This window comes from Lissotriton helveticus, chromosome 1_1, assembly GCF_964261635.1.
Source record: "Lissotriton helveticus chromosome 1_1, aLisHel1.1, whole genome shotgun sequence".
Taxonomy (NCBI): domain Eukaryota; kingdom Metazoa; phylum Chordata; class Amphibia; order Caudata; family Salamandridae; genus Lissotriton; species Lissotriton helveticus.
In genome coordinates, this window is record NC_136057.1 from 974347815 (window position 1) to 974366878 (window position 19064).

Here is a 19064-nt window from a genome sequence, read left to right on the forward strand (position 1 = left end):
CCAGTTGAACGCTTTTTCAGCGTCCAACAAGATAATCCCTAGCAGTGATTCTGTGGCCTGAGCCCAATCAAGAAGGGCTATGATGCGTCTAATGTGATCTACTGTATCCCTCCCCGGGATGAACCCATGCTGACGCAATGAGACTAAGGGGGTGATAACCTTTCCTAATATGGAAGCTATTATTTTGGAATATATCCTACTATCACAATTAATAAGTGAAATGGGCTTATATGTAGATGGACTAAGTTCAGGCTTATCTTTTTTCCTAAATACAACAATGGTTGTCTTGCGCCATGAATCACGAGTGACACCTCTTTCAGCTGATTGAAAGAGACATGATATCTTGCCATAACAATTGCCGGAATGTTCTAAAAAAATTCAAACAGGATGCCGTCTCGACCCACCTCTTTACCAGAAGCTAGGTAGGTTATAACAGTTTCCACTTCTTCACAAGTAATCAAAGCTGCGAGGGCCACATGTTTGTCATGGGTAACCCCTGTTGTTTCTAAGTCTTAAAAAAAGTCTTCCGAGGAATGTCCCGCTGACATAGTGCCATCCTCAGTGTAAAGCTGCCTATAATAGTTCTGGAATACATTCAAGATTTCTGTCGGGGAATTCTGTACCTGACCTATATGATCTTTAATCCTGCATATTCGGTTTGAAACTTCCCGCTGCTGTAAGCGTTTCGCTAGAATCCTCCCGGTGTTTTCTCCAAGTTCATATCTCTCCGCTCTATGCTGTACATACTTGGCCGCTAATTCTTCCCCAAAATGCTGGTGTATTTTACATTTGGTGATGGTGATTGTTTGCAATCTTTTGTATTTTGGGCCCCTGCTATTTTCCTCATAAGCCCAATCTCAGCCATCCTCAGCTGATCCACCCAATTCCTGAGCTTCCCCTGTACTGCCTTCTGAAGAGAGATAGATAAGCTGAGAGTCTCACCACATACGTCTGCTTTAACAGCATCCCAAATGATTATTTCAGAAGCTGTATTTCTATTAATAGCAGAAAATTCCCTAATCCACTTAGCCATATGTTCACAATCCAGCTGATCCAGCAATAACTTTCTATCGAAAGTCCACTGCCTCTGAGGTCTTAAAATACCGCTGATGGATTATGGTCTGAGATAAGTCTCGGGAACATCTCAATTTTGAATGTCTCCGCTAATTGGCTAGAGATAAGGAAGAAGTCTAAACAAACTAGTTTATTGTGAAGGACCGAATAGAAAGTAAATCCTGGATCATCTTGTCTGTGTCTATACCACACATCAGCCAACCCATGCTCCATAAGTAGTCCTTGAGGAGCCTTGAAAGCTCTGCCTGGTTCCTCCTATGTATGGGTATTCACCAATCAGATTAAAATTGATGTCTAAATGTATATTGCGATCTCCACAGAAAAACGCAGGTTGTGGCCATAAAGCCAGTTCTACACTTAAGTGGTTCAAAACAGATGGGTCGTGTAAGTTAGATCCATAGATGGAGCAGATTGCGATAGGAGCATTATTAATTATGAATTCCGCAATGACCCAGTGACCCACACGGTCTTCCTTGGCTCGTTTACAAACCCCGATACCTTGCTTTGTTAATATAGCCACCCCTTTCATTGTTGTGCCCTGTTGAGAGCAGGCTAACATGTCAAGACCTAAGTCCTTCAACCAGCCGCGCTTGCTCCAGGGTATGTGGGTCTCTTGAATACATAAGTAAATCTGCATAAATTGCAAAATCTTAGCCAGCATGTCTCTCTTTTTCCTGTCGTTCAGACCACAAATATTCAAAGAACAAACACGCATTTTACCCGTCATCCTTGTGGTTAACACACCTCAAATCAAATCTTGCCATATAATACCAATAAGAATACATAATACTAGTAATCATTTAATTTTCTCCTGCATAGATTAAAAAAATGCTATGACAGCCCTTGATGAACAACATCTGCACCCATCTGACCTCCCTAACCCCCACCCCTTCCCTTCTCCCCCTTGATCCTGCTCCTCCCACCGCTATTTCCATCTCCCCCCTCCCACTAAATGAGGCATAAGGACTAAGGGTCCTCAGTGATGAGGAGCCAGCCGCCAGCCCCTCCCTGGCCCCCACCCCAAAAAAATTAGGAAAAAGAAAAAAGAATAAAAGTAGCACACAAGCATTAGAGACCTAATTTTAGAATTAAAGTAGCCTCACAAAACCATTAAGGAATCTGCAAAGAGAGAAAATTACACTTGGATATCTGCCTTCAATCGTTTGCAGAAACTATTTTGCTAGAATTTCAGAACAGAAAGATTGGGTCTGACCCTTAAAGATAACCTTTAGTTTGGGTGGATTGACCAAGAAGACCTGTGCCCTTTTTGCCTCAAGCAATGGCATCAGTTGCCTCAACTGCCACCTTTTCTGTACTGTTGCCTGACAAAAATCGGGTCTCACAAAAAAATGTGCAGGCCTTTCCCGCCCTTTTCCTATGGCTAAGTCATATATTGCTTCACGGGCCAAAACATTATTAAGACAAATCAAGATGGCCCTAGGTTTGTCTACCGATTGCTGTTTGTTTTTTTGCGCTGATTAAAAGGAAATCTGTGGGTCTCTTTGCAGTTCCACTTTCCAGTCCCATTGCGCAAGTTTCGGGAATGCCTAACTTCCGGATTTCTGCAACCTCCAAACCCTCTGGAACACCCAGAACCCGCAGATTATTCCTCCTTGACAGATTCTCCAAGTCAATCAGCTTCCACATTGCATCTTCTTTCTGACCTTTCAGGGAATCAGTAAGAATGTTTTGCACAGCAAGTTCATCTTCAAGTGTCGAGATTCGGGCTTCAGCCTCCCCGATTCTGGCTGCAAATTCAGAGCAGGTCTTGGCTACCATGCAAACTCAGTTCTGAAATTTTCAGCAGGCTTCTTGGGTGTGTGAGCTCTACTAGAGTCTCCTCCCGATGAGAATGCTCTGATAAATAATAGAAAGCGTAATTTCATCCGGATTCCCCAAACCCGCAATTCCTGTGGGTGCTTCTCCAGCCACTGCTTCCCCTACATCCAGATTAGGGGTAAAGGAGTAATCCCACACCAATGAGCCAGCCGGGGTCATAGCTTTGTTTACCACAGTTTCGCCTAGCTCTTTGTGTTTGCGAACAGTTGTTGGGGCACATGAGAAGTTATTTCCTGAGACTCCCTCTTGAAAGCACAGACTATCCGTATCGCTTTCCTCCCCATGACTCTGTTCATCCTCTGCCCAATCCCTTCCAGGACTCTCATCCCCGAGGAGTTAGAGGGATCTGACATTGAATAGAATGTATCCCCAGAGTCCCCCTTTCACGGGTTCCATACTTGGCTGTTCCACACCTTGAAGCGCCTGCTTGGGTATTTTATCCTCTATTTTTCCCCTCTCACCAGAGCTACTTCCATGCTTCTGAGTGGTTTCCTTTTCCCGAACAGCAATATTCTATGGGGTTTCAATCTCCCCAGGAACTCACAATCTGTCGGCTAGTTGGTATTATATCCCCTTTATCAGATGTCCTGATGGTATTAGTTGAGCTGTATAAATTTCCCTCAGTTCCAGTCCGACCTTCTAATACCCTTACACCCTCCGTTACCACCACCTGTCCAGCACTCACTTTGTTCTCTTCACTCTCACTAGGCAAAGGAGTAGCTGCCATGCTTTGAGAGAGTGATCCCTGGGGTGCTATCGGAGACTTCCCAACCACATTGTCACCAGCGGTCGTTTCTGCCTCTTCCCACCTGTGCTTTAAAGAGAGCCGGGAGTGTTTGCCGCCCACGAGCAGGTGGATCTTCCCCTCCCGCTCGCCAGAAACTGGAGGTGCATCACTGGCTGCTGTGCGTTATTGCCCCCGGGTCCCAGTGCCCCTTGCGGTTGTCTTCAGCGGTATTGCAGGTGAACGGTTGCTGTCAGCTGAGAATGCTGAAAGAGCGAAGGGACCCGCGCAAACTAGTCTACAGGGTGCCGGTATCTCCAGACAACAGAGCCAGGATCTCCAAATCATGCCGGTCCAATGCCAATACAAATTCCTTTTTTCATGCCGAAGTCAGGTAAGTCGGAGGGAGGGGTTATCCAGGAGAGTGCCGGCGAGTCAGCTCACTCAACCAGCAGCGCGGCTGCCATCTTGCCCCCCGACTTCAACCAGCCATTCAGAACTCTAATCCTAAGCCCAATAGAATCCCTAGCTCTACGAGCCAGTCAGAGCACAGATGCAACAACCAATAAGAAGTTACACATGGTTTATGTGACCTTAAGTATGGGCTGCTGTGCAGGGAGGTGCTCCTGAAGTCAGAATCTCCTTGGATACAGACAGGCTCAATCTACACTTTGTAGTTCCTGTTCAACCCTCCAGGTAAGGCCAAAATCTAAAGCCACTAACAAAATATTGCTTTTCGCGCACTTCAACAAATCACTTTTTCTAGCCAAAAACAAGTGCTACTTACTCTTTCCAAACACAATTTTTACCACAAAGCATATTAAGCAGTTTTTTTAAACACACTCCGGCTAGACTCTTTGGTGTATTTTCCCTTTTTAGCTTGTTAAAAAACATAAATGGGGGTGGATTGCCTTTTAGAGGACTCAGCACAATATAAAAGAAAACCAGGAGAGAAATGTAAATAATCACGGATAAAAAACAGACCAGAAGTTTTAAAAGTACAAATTGCACAGAAACCAATATATACATTTAAACAGACACAGGTAGAGGAAAAGAGCAGTTTTAACGTTTGAAAACACGCAGCTCATAGTCTGTGTCTCTTACCACCTTCTTTGTCCAGTTCACTGGGCTGTTTAGGGCTCAGAGAAGCTGGGGCTACAGAATGGAGGTGTGTCTCTTCAGGTTCCCTCCAGAAACTTATGGGCCTGTGCAGGCGTGAGGAAAGGGTTCAGGGCGGCTTGGAAGCTTTAGGGACAATAAGTAAAGCACAGGCTGTTGTGCAGGGGGGCAGGTAAGTGCTCCTGGTGTGCGTCTAAATGAGCACTGTTTCGACGTATGTGAGCACCAAAGTTGTGTGCATATTGTTTTGCCTATTTGTGAATTTGAAGAGAAATAAAGTGAGATAGGACTGTCAACGGGGCTATACAAATACTAAAACAATAATTGGTCTTTTTCTTTTTTTATTGTATGTCAGCCGCTTAACTGTACAGTAAATTTACAGAGAACCACTCATTTTTACATATGTACACCCCCTCTTCGGCCGCCCACCCTAAACATATGCCCACCTTTCACATTACAACTTTACAGTATATGCATGTTGCCGTCACTGTACAACTAATTTCATATTGGACTTTTAAAATGCCAATAGGATTTTTGTGGACTCTTTTATACGAAATTTAAACTTAAATTAGTAAATGCCAAACTGGTTGATGTGGACTCCACCTAAAGATGATCCCGTAACATTTCACAGAAAGTTGGCACAATTCTTAGACGATCAAATGCGTCAAGGATTTTTGTAATTTTACTTGCTAAAACTACCACTATTTCATTACTTATCATTTCTTCTTCGTTACATCAAGATGAGCAACATCTTTTCTCGCAGACTCTCTTCAACATACAGTAACCTATCTGTCTTTGTCTCCATCTGCCTCTGCTTTTATATTCCAGAATAAAATGCCAATATAATAATGAGACAAAGAACACCTTCATGTTCCTTCACCAAAAACACTGTCTAAAACCTTCTTTCGACATAGCTAAACAGTCTTAAATTCTTCCATCAATGTGGTTCTCCAACAGTAGTCTAGAGCACACACAAGCCATGGTACTTATTTGTAACCACCACAAAAATGCTATATTCCATCTCTTTCCCACCTGCGTCGTCCAATGGCTCAAATACGGCTTGGTATTGAATTTTAACCCTCTTTTGGTAAAAATATATACAAGTATATATTCCAGCCAGGAGAGTTCCTTTGTTACACAGCGCTATTTTGTGTCAGATTTAAAAAAAATAATAATAATAATTAAATACAAGGACTCTAAAAATCTACTTCCAGAAAAAAATAAAAAAAATACATTTAAATACATGGCAAGTAATGCAAAACAAAATGAGGAATGTACAGTGAGCAACACATAAGACAAAGTTCCAGTCTGTAAAATTCAAAACCTGTTAAATACTGGGGTCTGTTTTCCCAAAATTTCTCTGGGGAGTAAAAAGAAAAATTCTAATTGGGTAGATTAACACCACAGCCTTTAAAATTAGGTTTCCCATTGGAAAAACATACTCCTAAATTAAATTAAATTTCAACCCTGCTGCTGTGAATAAGAATCTCTCATGTCCTTAATATCACATTTCATAGTTTACTGGCCAAAAAATATTCTTAGTGACTACGGAGAACACTCTTACAGAGCACAAGGATCATTTCCAGGCTTTGATGCAGTCTTAGATGTCAAACTGGGCTTCTTCGTGCTATACAGTAATGGAGATCCTCCATGTCTTTTAACACCTATCCCAGAACACTGAAAATAAGGTCCGGATAAAACTACTCTATGCACAGCAAAAATTCTTGCTGTTCTCCAGCACATCAGTCCACAGGGCAAATTGAGTAACAATCTTACAAGTGTAATGCAGACAACTTTTGGCCATGTGTGAAGAACTAAGCAACACAGATTTACTTTTTAGACTGAATCTACCGGTGGAGCAGCAAGTTACAGTTTCTGTATGTACTGTACTAGTACAGTACCTATTCCAATGAAGGGAACAACTTCACTATAATCAGGGGTTAGTTACCCTGACAGAGCTGCAAGGAAGGAATACTACTGTGCGCGTGAAAAATGGCATACACATGAATACAGTTCCGTCTTTTATTCATCGCTGATGGACCACATCTCAATTGCCAACTGGGTCATGTCGGCACACTGAGTAATGGCTTTCTCAAACATTTTAACTCAAAATACTGACTTCTCTTCTGCCACTAGCCACCGGCACAACCGCTAAAAAACTTTATTTGATTCACAAATTAAAAATCTGTGCAGTGTCTTCTGCTTCAAAAACAGACTCCAGATTAACAGCTTTAACTGTATACCAATAGCTGCCACAAGAAAAAAACAGAAAACGGTAGGATCGCAAAAAAGATCCTAGCATGCTCACATTACAAAAATAAAATGTACACATTTATAAATAATAGTTCCCCCCTCAGTTCGTATGGGGCTTTAAACCAGTGTCTCTTTCCGCTTAGCGCTCGGCTGTGTTTTCTCTCTTGTCCGCCGGTGGCCAGTCTGTGCTCTCTGGGCCATTTTAGGGCTCTGTGCAGCTTTGGCCGGAACTACAATAGGGCTGCACTCCTTGGTGCTTTCGTCCAGTTCCATTTGAGTAATAACTGATGTCACCGATGGGTGGCGCTGCAGCTGGGTGTTTTCAGCTGGCGGTTGGTTCTCTTCTGACTCCTCGCAGAGCTCGGGCAGTCCGTTCAGTTCGGTCGGAGTGCTGGCCTGCTGGAACGGCACCACAGCGGTTCGGATGCAATTCAGCCACTGCTGTTTGTGGAAGATATCGTTGGCCTGGAGGGTATGGGACTGGCCAAGTGACGGGTCACGAAAGCGAACTCGGAAAATATTCTTAGCTAAAAAAAACGGAATTAAAAACAATGTTAGCTCCAGGTTAAGCCAATCGAAAGTGTAAAAGCAATTTACAAACTACTTATGTTCAAGTATTTATTTTTGCTGTTAAAACAAAGTTAACTTTAAAATATTTTTTGCTTGCAGATTAAAAAAAGTATTAGATACACAACTGCAGGCGTTTCAGTTTAAAGCTTGTCCAATATGAATAACCTAACAAGGGAAATATTAGCTTTAAGCAAAGAATCCCTTATTAGTTTCAATTCAATATGGACTCTTTGCTGGAATGGCAGCTAAGCACAAGTTACTACTTGTGTAACGATATATCTGAAAGAGACACGTTAGTATTAGATTCCTTACCTTAGAATATCCCCAGGCGTAATTTTTCTATTATATTATTTTTACTATATTACAGCATTTTACATAGTTAAAAATATTAAGTTCCAAACTATAATAATTAGTTTTTCGGTTCACAGTCTTCCCTCCTCTGTTTTATTTGAAGAAATTTCCACTAAAGATGTTGCAACACAAGGATGCAATTTGTTTAATGAAAAGCCATCGAATCTCCTTTGAAGATCTCTTGACCGTGTCATTTCAATTTGGCGGCTCTATAGGCTACAGTAGCCAGAAGCAAAGAACCTGAAACTGGCAAAAAAGTGATCTTGTACTAATACGAGACCTTCATGAAAAAGGTACATGGTGTTACCTTTGTCAGAGTTGCTGAAGGCTCCTCGGAAGGAGCCGCCCATTTTCACGTCGCCATCTTGCAGATCCTCCAGGATGAGCTCTTGGAGGGGTATGGGCTGCCGGTACACCTGGTAATAGTGGCGCTCGTTCCGCGTGACAGGTCGGGTTAAAACCAGGATGTCTTGGAAAAGGAAGAGGTATAGCTTCTGTGGAAGGTAAACACATTTAAAAAACGTTATGGATCACTAGACAATCATGACATACGACTAAAAACAGTTGGTCGATTCAGTTAGCATAATGGTCACAGCAGACTCGCAACAGAACTGGGAAATGGCTGCTCTTGGACTACTATCCCATGTATAAGATTGTTCGCCATATACTCTGAATAAACCACCTGCATAAGATTTATTCCTGCTTCCTTTTAAAAGGTCTTCATGAAATACTACTACAACAGCTCTAGCTTGGTGACATTATCCTGCACTATGTGGAAATACAGCCCACCCCCTGCTCCATGTGACGCATCTCAAGTGACTTGCCAGGCGCAATGCGTGAAGACCTCAAATCCTTTATATGCACTGTGGCTCAGTCGACATTGTTTGGATTGATACATTCTAAATATACAATCATGTTCAGTCCTCATGCACAGTAAAAGCTGGAAAGCTCACACATTACGCTGCCGCGACGCCCAGTGTCAAACTGCCACTTAAAAAAAAACGAAGAGCCAAAGTTATGCACAAAAGCCTTATGCAAATCAGCCAGACTACTTTGAAGCCTAAGCTTGTAGCTTCCTGTCCACCTATTCCATAGAAACGAAGTCATTCAAAAGCAAGAGGCAGCTAGGCAAACATGGCTGATCTGAAAGACTCATTTGACTGAAAGTCGCATACCAAGCACCCCTCTTCACACAAGAACGGTATTATGGCTGCACAGTCAGCCAGCCTTGCACTCTGAGCAAAGAAAGGGAATGTCATTTCCTCGGCTCGAGGATTCATTACAGACAACTATTTGAGGGAGTGGTAGACTGGTTTTCATCATTTGAACGTTCCCTGTGCCTTCAAAGAATAACCTTGGGTAGAAACTCCAACACAGTGACGTAGTAAACATACACTAAGTTCTGGGAAAAGACCTATTGAATAATTAAGACGGGGCCGGCAAAACTATGTTCACAGCAGGAGCACATACACACATTTAACCCAATTTCCAAACTCCTGCAGTAACACTGAAATGATGAAAGGGACCGATGGCTCATTAGCAAATCAGGTGGAGGGCGTTAAGAAATATAGATCAGAGCCCACCAGTGTCCCTGCAATATACGGCCCTGCAATATACGGCTTACATCTACACGAGACACTGACGCACAACTTGTGAGATATGTCTGAATGTTGACCTGTGCACAGCTATCATGCAGGACTATATTGCATTTGTGTGCCATGTGAAAAAAGCAAGAACAAATTCACAAGTCTAAAACTAAAGATACAGCATTTGCCCCAAAAAGGCGACCCTATGGGGCTTTTCTATGCACACCAAGCACAGTGAGCGACATCCAAGGAAATCAACTTACATGTCCATTCTTATTCTTCAGCTCCCCATGGCAATGCAAGACTCTGCTGGCTTCGATGCGCTCATCATGCTGCCTGTCGTCAAGGTACTCCAGCTTGTCAATGTAATACTGGCATTCCGACTCTCCCTTCTTGAAGTTGATGTCGGACAAAACTCCCTGGATTATAGATATCTGCAAAAGAAAAGCAGACATTCATGAATTTACGTTTGTGTGCTACTCTATACCAGACAAAGAAAGGATGGAGGTCAGCATACATCTAGGACCTATGAGGTGCCAACGTAAAGCAGTGAATAGGCCTGCAGCCATGCGTCTATCTACATAAACATGTACCCTCAAACCACACCATTCGAATGCCTTAAGAGGTGAACTGCCACAACCCCAGGGCGATTTAGCTAATGAGATTTCTTATACAGCCCCCACTCAGCCAACTATGTATTTTTGTGAACACCTATAGAGCCAGAGTTGCCCAAGTGCCATAGAAGTGAAAAGAAAGTGTACTAAACATTCCGTGCAGCACACACACACACAAACACACTGGCTGATGAGCAGGGGGTGTAAAAGGCATACCAAGTACATGATTCGGATACTACAGAATGCTCTAGCACTACGAGCGAGCCAGTCCAGCCATCTAGATGACGCATAAGAGTTGGACCATAAGAAGTCGCACCTATTAAGTGCAGGCTTTTTCAGTAACGCCAAATTTCACGCTTCAACATACCAATAGCAAAGACATACTTCAGCTTCTCGCTCGCAACCTTGAACCTGACAAGTATCAATCTAGCACCAGAATTGTTCTGCTTCCTCTTTTCAAGCAACAGACCCTAACCGTGTCCATTCAAGCAACCAGGTAACATTAAGTCAGAATCTATGTTTCCTCTCGAGCCAAGGTCCTCACATTTACAAGGGTCAGGGTGCTGGTTGATCCCCACTTTTACACCCTAGTCGCCACCCTGTCCATTATTATACTAGACAGACTCTGGGAATAGTCCAATATCAGACATATGCAAACTCAAGCGCCAACCACTTACCGCCTCTTCCAGGCTCTGTACGTCAGGGTGGTCGTTAGGGGTGTGCCTCAGTATTTCCTTAAGCAGCAGAGGGTATTTCACCAGGCGGCTTCGAGGAATATCCAGGAAGCTCCATAAGTCTAACTTGCGGCTGAAGGGGGATTCGAGGCAGCGCTGGAGGAAGTCCTGGACACGGCGGTCTAGCTTCTTCTGATCCAGGAGTGCCTTTGCAGCGAGCTGGTTGCTGCAGTAATGTTTGTAAGCATTCAAGCCTGGTAGCTGCAGCCAGAAAAGGGAATAATAAAATGAACACATATTTTAGTGGGAGAGAATACAATTTTTGGCATACTTCATGAACAAATTCTTGTCATAATGATTCGACAGGATGCTTTATGCTGGTAGTCAATTTGACCTGATTTAGTGTGAAGGGCATAAAGCTGCTTCACAACAATGTACATCTAATCGGGTGGGCGTTAGACAGGTGTGCGGCTTCACAACAAAAAGCAGATTCATAACCAAAGTAATGAGTATTGGCGCTTTAGTGAACACAAGCAATCTACAACTTATTGCTATTCTCCTTTGCACATTTACTATTTGAATGGCTTTTTTTAATTCCCAAACCCAGGCCACACAAGTGCAAGAGTTTTAAACATCGACAACGTTGTGGGGTGATAAGATCCCATATCCACCACAGCAAAATAAAGTTACTAACTTTTAACTATGTTCAATAGCACAGCAAAGACTTACCCAGTCTACGAGAATTTGACCAATCTGTCCCACCGTTCCATCTGATCTAGTTGCTTGTCCCAACCTACACAATAGGTCTGGAAGTACAAAAAAAAGGATCAAATGAGAAAAAATCTTATTTAGATGTATCAAATCAGTAGCAGCACTGCTGAATAAGTCACTGTTTCGATTAGACCATAAACAACCTGACAAAGCAGCGAAAAGCAGATCTGCGCCATGACAAAACTATCACTACAGAAACAGCTGCACTCTGCCTACCTTCATGCAGAGGTATGTAGGAATCCAAATCCCCAAAGATATGGGCAAGTTCCTCCTCAGACATAATGGACAACTTCAGCATGGGATCATGGTAGGCTTTCCTGGCAAGCTTAAGATCTTCAATGAGGTCTTGTTCTCCTCGGGACATTTCAAATATGGCCTGCCCAAAAAGGATGAAAGAACTCTTTACCAAATGTTCGTCTTTACACCTAGGCTTCATTGCAGCTTACAAAATCCACAGCTTGCTTATCTGCCATCATTACAGGCCCACACATTAAACAGGTTTAAAACATTTTACAAGAAAGCAGTTTCTTTCCTATTTTTATGTTATATCACTGTAATTGACACCCCTTTGAGAGGTGTCTGTAGCGCGTGAAGCAAACAATATTAGATGTACACTCTAAATGGATCTCTTCCACCGCTGTGCAATTTCAAGCCCAATGAGAGCTACTCAACTGGGCAGATAATTGTAAACTGCTGGTCCAGACTTGTGGTACCACTATATTAGTTGAACCAATCATCAGCTCTTCGTACGAACCCCACATTAGGAGGAACTTGCCATAAGTAACCGGGTCTACTGAAAGGCCCCCTTCGTCACTCTTAGCCCACTAAGAGAGTACACACCTCCTGGCGCTTGATTTCCTTGGTGCTGAGGGTTTCTTTCATGTTGACATCAAACATCTCGGACCAAAGAACACTGTTCCTCCTCTTGGGTGGAGTCGGGCCGGAGGATCTGCTGCATGACTTCTGCGCACAGCTCGGCGACTTGGTGTCACTGCGTAGAGTGAACGACTGTGGGAGAGAAGAGTGTAAGAATAAACATCAAGAGTTCTTAGCGGGCAATATTGTATTAAACTATTAGTAATGTACTTTCAATGTCCGTTCAGTAGTGGACAAAAGAAACAAAACTGCTTTGGCCTTACTAAGAACGGAGATTATTCATCTTTACTTTTCAAATACATGCATAGTCATGAGTAACTGCAAATACCGTGCACATACCATACCCTATTTGCGGAAGGATTCTGCCTGCCGCCAGCTACGAATAGTCTGCATGAATGTTGCTAAGGTATCCAATTTTGAGAAGCAGCCCCTCCAATTTGGAGGAGCGGCCAGGACCCACTGTGCGAGCAGTTTAAAAGGGTAAACACTAGCATGCTGACTCTGCATTAACCTAAACTAGAGCTACCCTTGTTCAAAAGCGAAACTCCAACAGCATATACCCTTTTGCCTATAGTCCGTCCCTCTTCTGTTCAAGAAAATGGGCTCCTGGTCAGTCAACCCCTTGAAAAGTGAAAAGATTGAACATTTCCACAGCCAATAGTGTCATGGGCACTTAGACAAACTTCATTTGGTACGGTTGGGGTTAGCAGTCTGTGCTTCACACAATACACTGCACCGTCCATGTGCTGACCCAAAGACAGATTTTGATAAACATGAAGTTAGTAGTTAGTGTCCCAAGTCATGGCTATCCACTAACTCATTTGTTAGTTGCCATGATCTATGCCCTCCTCAGATAAACAAACTTAAAAACACAAACTCTAGTTGTAAACGGCAATGTTAGAGTGTGAATTTGTTGAAAAGTAAGTAAATGTTTAGACTGAATAGGAAATATAGACAATGTTACCAACAAATTATCCAGGCCAGAAGAAATAGATCATGAGTATGACCATTGTTTTTAAACACTCAGTTCTTGACTCACTCATTGCCATCTCATACTCGGTTATTTATGCACAGACTTGGATGGAAGACCAGGACTTCTAACCAAGCCCACGTGTCAACTCATTACAGTCACACATGACCCTAATATCTAGTGCTGTCCCCAATCTAGCCTCGTGTTAAGATTATTCCATTAAACCTCACCCAGGTCTTCGAATTCAGGTAGTGATCTTTCCTCACAATCACAGCCTAGAGTGGTCACTAACTAGGTCCCTAGATGTGCATGCCTAAAGGTGTATCCCCAACCCTCTCAAAGTCACAGATGTACCTAAACACCTTCTTTAGGATAACCCAAAGCTCCTCTATCGACTGGGGATCTCGGCTAATGCAAGTCACTCCCTCCCTCCACTTCTATGCAACTTCATAGCACAACACCTAAGCCTTCCTAATAAACACCTAAAATACTGAAATCTAATGCTACCAGGTGTGCCGGGACTAAAAGCATGGCAAGCGGCTACCAGCAGATGGACGCAGGTAAATCTAACAACAGCACTACACAATACTAGTTGCACAGATCATAGAAGCTGTACTGTAGTACTGACTGCATGCAGTCCTTACTGTGCCCTGGTCACCATAAGACTCGTTTCTTCAAAGCTACCAGGCTGTTTGGATGCAAAACCTAATATTTTGTGTGATTTGGTAAGCCATTCACTGTCTCATTTCGCATAACAACTACACCATGAACCTTGAAAAGTAGAAAGCAGCTCAATGCTAAGCAACATTAGCTGAGAAAAACCAGGGTACCATCTGCTAGTTACAGGGCTTAATAACCACAACCTTGTGTTGGTAAACACACCCATGAATGGACACACACTCACCTGAATGGTTTGACCAAAGCGCCTGACTGCACCACTTCTGACAGGTGAAATCAAATTTGCCAAGGAGGTGACTCGGGTCAAGGGTCGAACTCGCTTGTAGCTTGGCTCCTGCGAAAAAGACAAAAGGACAGGTTGTTGAACGGGTGTAATTAGGAGAATTGATGTTATGCTACAGGTTCAGGGGCGTGGAAAAAGCAGACCGAGTAAGACACAAGAATAGGGCCCGGACCCCCCAGTATGATCCCCGCCCCAACCTCATGTAAGCCCACAAACTACTAGTCCATGTTGTGGGTAAAACGGCCATGTTTAATCTTCCAAAACATTCATAAACATGACAAGCATAATTAAAATTGCACATTTCAAGATTCAAATAATTACAATTTTAATATGTACTATTATGTTAACTAGTTCTAAAGACCAACAGTTATGTAATAACTACTTCCTCCAGCACCAAGGGGCCCTCCGGCTCGTATCCCCCAACTGAGAACCACGCAAGGTGCAACCCACTTGCATCCTTGAGCGGTGAGCCCCCAGCCCACGATCCTTGTCCGTCACATCCAGGGGCCCACCCCTCTACCACCAGGTTGCCAAGGAGGCTCGTGTGACCTGGCGCCCTTGCCTCCCCAGCCGGTGTCCCTATTCTCCCTGCTGAGAGCTTACCGTCTCTCCCCTCAGTGCTGGCCTCGGGAGTATGTAAGCAGGACTCCCGTTACCCCCCTGCAAATCAATGTTCTGTGGCCTCTTTTCCGCCACTAGGGTGACCAGGGCCCACAGGTCCTTCACCCTCCCCATCCGCAAACAAGTTCTGTACAAATGACCAAATCCCTTTGATCCACACATCTGTGCCAATGTCCGACAGATGCATGACATCGTGATGAAACATCAAGTAAAGTGAGTTCTGAAACTTACAGTAAGTACCACTATTGGGCGTTTGAACTGCACAGGAAAATCATGAACAAAAACATTATCTGAGAAGGAACGAAGTGCGAGACAACTCAAAAAGTCAAGTTTGCGGGGTGGGTTCTGGGGAATGGTAGATACCAAGCAAACCCCCGGCTGGCACGTTCACTGTATCCAATGGCTGACCCTCGGCACTGGGTGGGGTCACGAAGGATCTTACACTTCAACGCGTTGATTAGGAAGAAAGACTAATACAGCTGGTAACGTTTCATTTCGAAGACAGTGCTTAATCCATCTCTCCTCTTAGCGCAGGCCTGGGAGTTGAACCCTTAAACCAGGTGATCTGTTATACCAAGGGAGCTGTTTATCACACACCTCGCTTCAAGGCAGAGTTTAGTCTCGAGGCGCAGTGACAGTCCCACTCTCACTTGCGGGGTGACCGTTGTAGTGGATGTCTGGAGTCAGGCACTTTGAATGTAAGCGGGCCCAGTCAAATACATGGTGTAAATACACCTTCAAAGTGCAGGTGGGGATTCCCAGGGACCGAGATAACAACTTCCAATGCACGCTCCTCGTGTTTTTCCCTTTTCAGTCAAATCTGGATAGAGCCTGTGTCAAAGTTTCTTCTCAAAGTCTGGACTGTTCGAAAAACTATTTTTTAAAACCCGATTTGCAATGAATGTATATTTTTATATTCTGTTTAAACACTAGGTGTTGGCTTGATGTCGGAAGGCGGCGCCATATTTCGTCTCGGCGATATGCAATCCCTCACTGGTGGACTCATCTGGGAATGACGCAGCACGCACCGCTGCCTGGTATGCGCGGCATCTGCTCCAGGGCTAGGAGGCGCCTCTGCTTCCAGTCAGCCACTGCGTGCACGTGCACGTGTTTCTGCGTGACCAGAGGTCACAAGAGCAATGACCTGGATTGACTAGAGATTTCAAGAGCCATCACTTCCAGTCAGCCACTGCGTACACATGTTTCTGAGGTGACCAGAGATCACAAAAGTCATGGCCTGAAGTGACTAGAGATTTCAAGAGCCAATACTACCAGTCAACCACTGCGTGCACGTGTTTCTGCGGGGACTAGAGGTTACAAGAGACTGCAGTGACTAGAAATTACAAGAGCCATTACTCTTATCCAGCCACTGCTTGCATGTGTCTCTGTATTGTCCAGAGCTTAAGAGCCATCGCTCTCGTACAACCACTGCATGCATGTTTCTGCAGTGCCCAGAGCTTAAGAGAGCCAATGCTATCACAAACACCTCTGCATACATGTGTCTCTATATTGTCCAGAGCGTAAGAGACATTGCTGCATGCATGTATCTGCAGTGTCCAGAGTTTAAGAGAGACATTACTTTCAGACAGCCACTCCGTGCATGTATGGATGTATTTCACTACAGGCAACTTGGCACAGGCACGGAAGGGTAAAACTAACCGCACAGTGACCAGAAATAAGTAGCTTGCAAACTTGCAGTCAGCTTCTACATGTGTTCCACTAGAGGGCCTTGGCATTGGGAAGGGGGGATAAACCTCCAGAGGAATTATGTGGCGTTACTTTCGGGCTGCCACAGAATAAATGTGTTCCACTAGACGACCATTGCAGTGACCATTTAAAGTAAAACGGCTCTAGGACTAAAGTCAGTTGTGCGGCCAAGAGACAGAGCTATGGCACCAGGAGGGCAGGTTGTGGTCGAAAGTAACCCTTGCCTTCAGTCCGTTTCTGTTTCACCATGGAGCTTTGGAACGGAGAAGGGAGGGACAACGGTTCACATGGAACACAAAAGCTCCAGGACTAGAGGAAATGTGCATGTTTCAGGAAAACAGGCCCTGGCAAGGGAGGGATCAGTGCAGAAGAAATGGCGGTGAGAAGGGCTCCTGCATGGGAGATGCGGGGGCACCCCCTGGGGCAGGAGCCTGGCGTCAGCTGACAGGCTCCTAGCCGCGGGGGCAGCGGTGTGTCTGCTGTGGTATAAGGTACAAATGAAGAGGCTACAGGCATTGCCTTCGGGGGTGGAACCCTGGCTGGAGATAATGGCCTTTTGTACGGCCAGAACTAGGCCGCGGTCCCTAGCACTGGGCTCGGATGGGGGTTCTGCAAAATAACTCCACTAAACAGAGGAGACTAATGAAACCCGAACAAACAAGGAAGGAAAGCGGCACGAGGCGCTACCTAATGGCCTGACATTCTTCTACGCACTCCCAAACAGCGATCAAAACAAGGCCGCTCCACTAAGAACCTACATTTCCAAGAAGGCCAGCAGCACGTCCACGCTGCCTTGAGCACTCAAGCACGCCAAGGCCGGCGTCTAACGTCACATGTGTGCGTGTCACAAAGGCGGGAGCGCGTCGGCGTCGTGAACGCTGCCTGACTACAAAACAACCTTAAAGGCCCAGCACACCATTGGAACCGGCAACCAACTTGATAGAAAGTGTGCAAGTGTACTGAACGTCCGAAATAAACAGCTTATTCTATCTGGTAAGCCAGCAGGGCACAGCCAACACTTTCATGACGTACACAACGCTCAACCGGACACGTAGTCGCGCACACCTCGCTAGGCACGGGCTGCCTGTCAAGTAATGGTGAGTGGGTGCGGTATGTTTATGTACAGTGCGCCCTACACACAGCGCGTTACTAACCACGGCTAGCCACAGTCTTGGACCAGTCGCTCGGCGCTTGGTTGCCCGCGGGCCTCCTCTCACAAAAGACAGGGGTCAGGAGTTCACTGCAGCAGGACCCTCGGGCAGCTGTTTACAATGCCCATGCCTCCCAGGATGCTACCGTTTGACACGCTTGCATTGTTGCGGGGGCTACTGTTCGGCTAGGCTGACCTGCCTTTGTGCTCCAATGACATATGGGCGGGCTGGGCAGAGCAATCAGCGGACTGACACTCCCCACCCACTTGACCCGGCCTTTTCTCCATTGCTGTGCATATTTTTGGGGACAACTGAAGGTGGCAGCCCAGCTTGCGAGCTGGACGGTGTGGTCACATACAGTCCAGCATGCACACTGCTAACACTTGGCCTAGCATTCTTTGGATGGTTGACGGACATGTGCTGCCCAGTTGGCGTAGGCGCAGAGCGGTACAATGCCCAGCTCTGTCTGCTTGGGGCATGTGTGAGCGCCTGCACCAGACATCTGTGAGAGTCTCGCATAGGCACCCTGCCTGTTGATAGCTTGCAGTCCACAGGGGCAGCACAAAGGGGCTCCTGTGTGAGGAATACAAGCGTTCTTCCCACAACAGAAGCAATAACACGTCTCCACTACACGGTGTGTGAAACAAAAATAACAAATCAACATCAGGCTCTGCAGTGCAGATGTGCTGCGCCTCACAAGGCGCACACTTGATTTCATTTAACTTTCTGAGCATGAACCACGTCAGTTAAGACACCTGCGGGCCTCTGAGAATTACACGTGTACACACACGCGCGCGCGCCCCCGAGCGCGTGCACGGTCTTCACATTATTTTATACTTTGTGCCCGGCTGTGCGCACCATGGCACACAGAGCAGGGAACAGTTGTCAGTGTTGTGTGGTTCCTCTGGGCCCCGAGGAATGCTGCTCTGATTACAACCCATGAATTCATGTGCATAAGGGAGGGCTGGGTGAGCTGCCAACCCTACAGTTCAGGACTCTACATTTATTGCAGTTATCTGCATTTCTGCTACGGCCAGGGGGCTTCGCGCAGCATACCCACAAGCAAAATGCAGAGTACTGCTTTGACAATGCAAAGAAACCTAGACCCAAAAAGATGACGTCTTGGTACGCTCTACAGAGTACATCCGCCAGGAGAAACCCTTTGGACGCGGAGGCGGCTTGTTGACTGTAACTCGGGGCGCA

The 19064-nt window shown here is 45.1% G+C and overlaps 1 protein-coding gene across 2 annotated transcripts in view; it reads right to left on the minus strand.

Annotated features, from left to right (window-relative positions):
* Window positions 1-5080: 5080 nt before the first annotated feature.
* NET1 (neuroepithelial cell transforming 1) overlaps window positions 5081-19064 on the minus strand; it is a 334347-nt gene continuing 320363 nt past the window's right edge. For both annotated transcript variants that reach the window (XM_078677343.1, XM_078677348.1), the window contains 8 exons: window positions 14326-14433; window positions 12416-12583; window positions 11792-11951; window positions 11534-11610; window positions 10808-11065; window positions 9780-9950; window positions 8238-8424; window positions 5081-7536 (listed from right to left, as the gene is read on the minus strand). In XM_078677343.1, the coding sequence (XP_078533469.1) occupies window positions 7127-7536; window positions 8238-8424; window positions 9780-9950; window positions 10808-11065; window positions 11534-11610; window positions 11792-11951; window positions 12416-12583; window positions 14326-14433 (1539 nt within the window). In that variant the 3' untranslated portion in view covers window positions 5081-7126. The remainder of the gene's footprint in view (window positions 7537-8237; window positions 8425-9779; window positions 9951-10807; window positions 11066-11533; window positions 11611-11791; window positions 11952-12415; window positions 12584-14325; window positions 14434-19064) is intronic.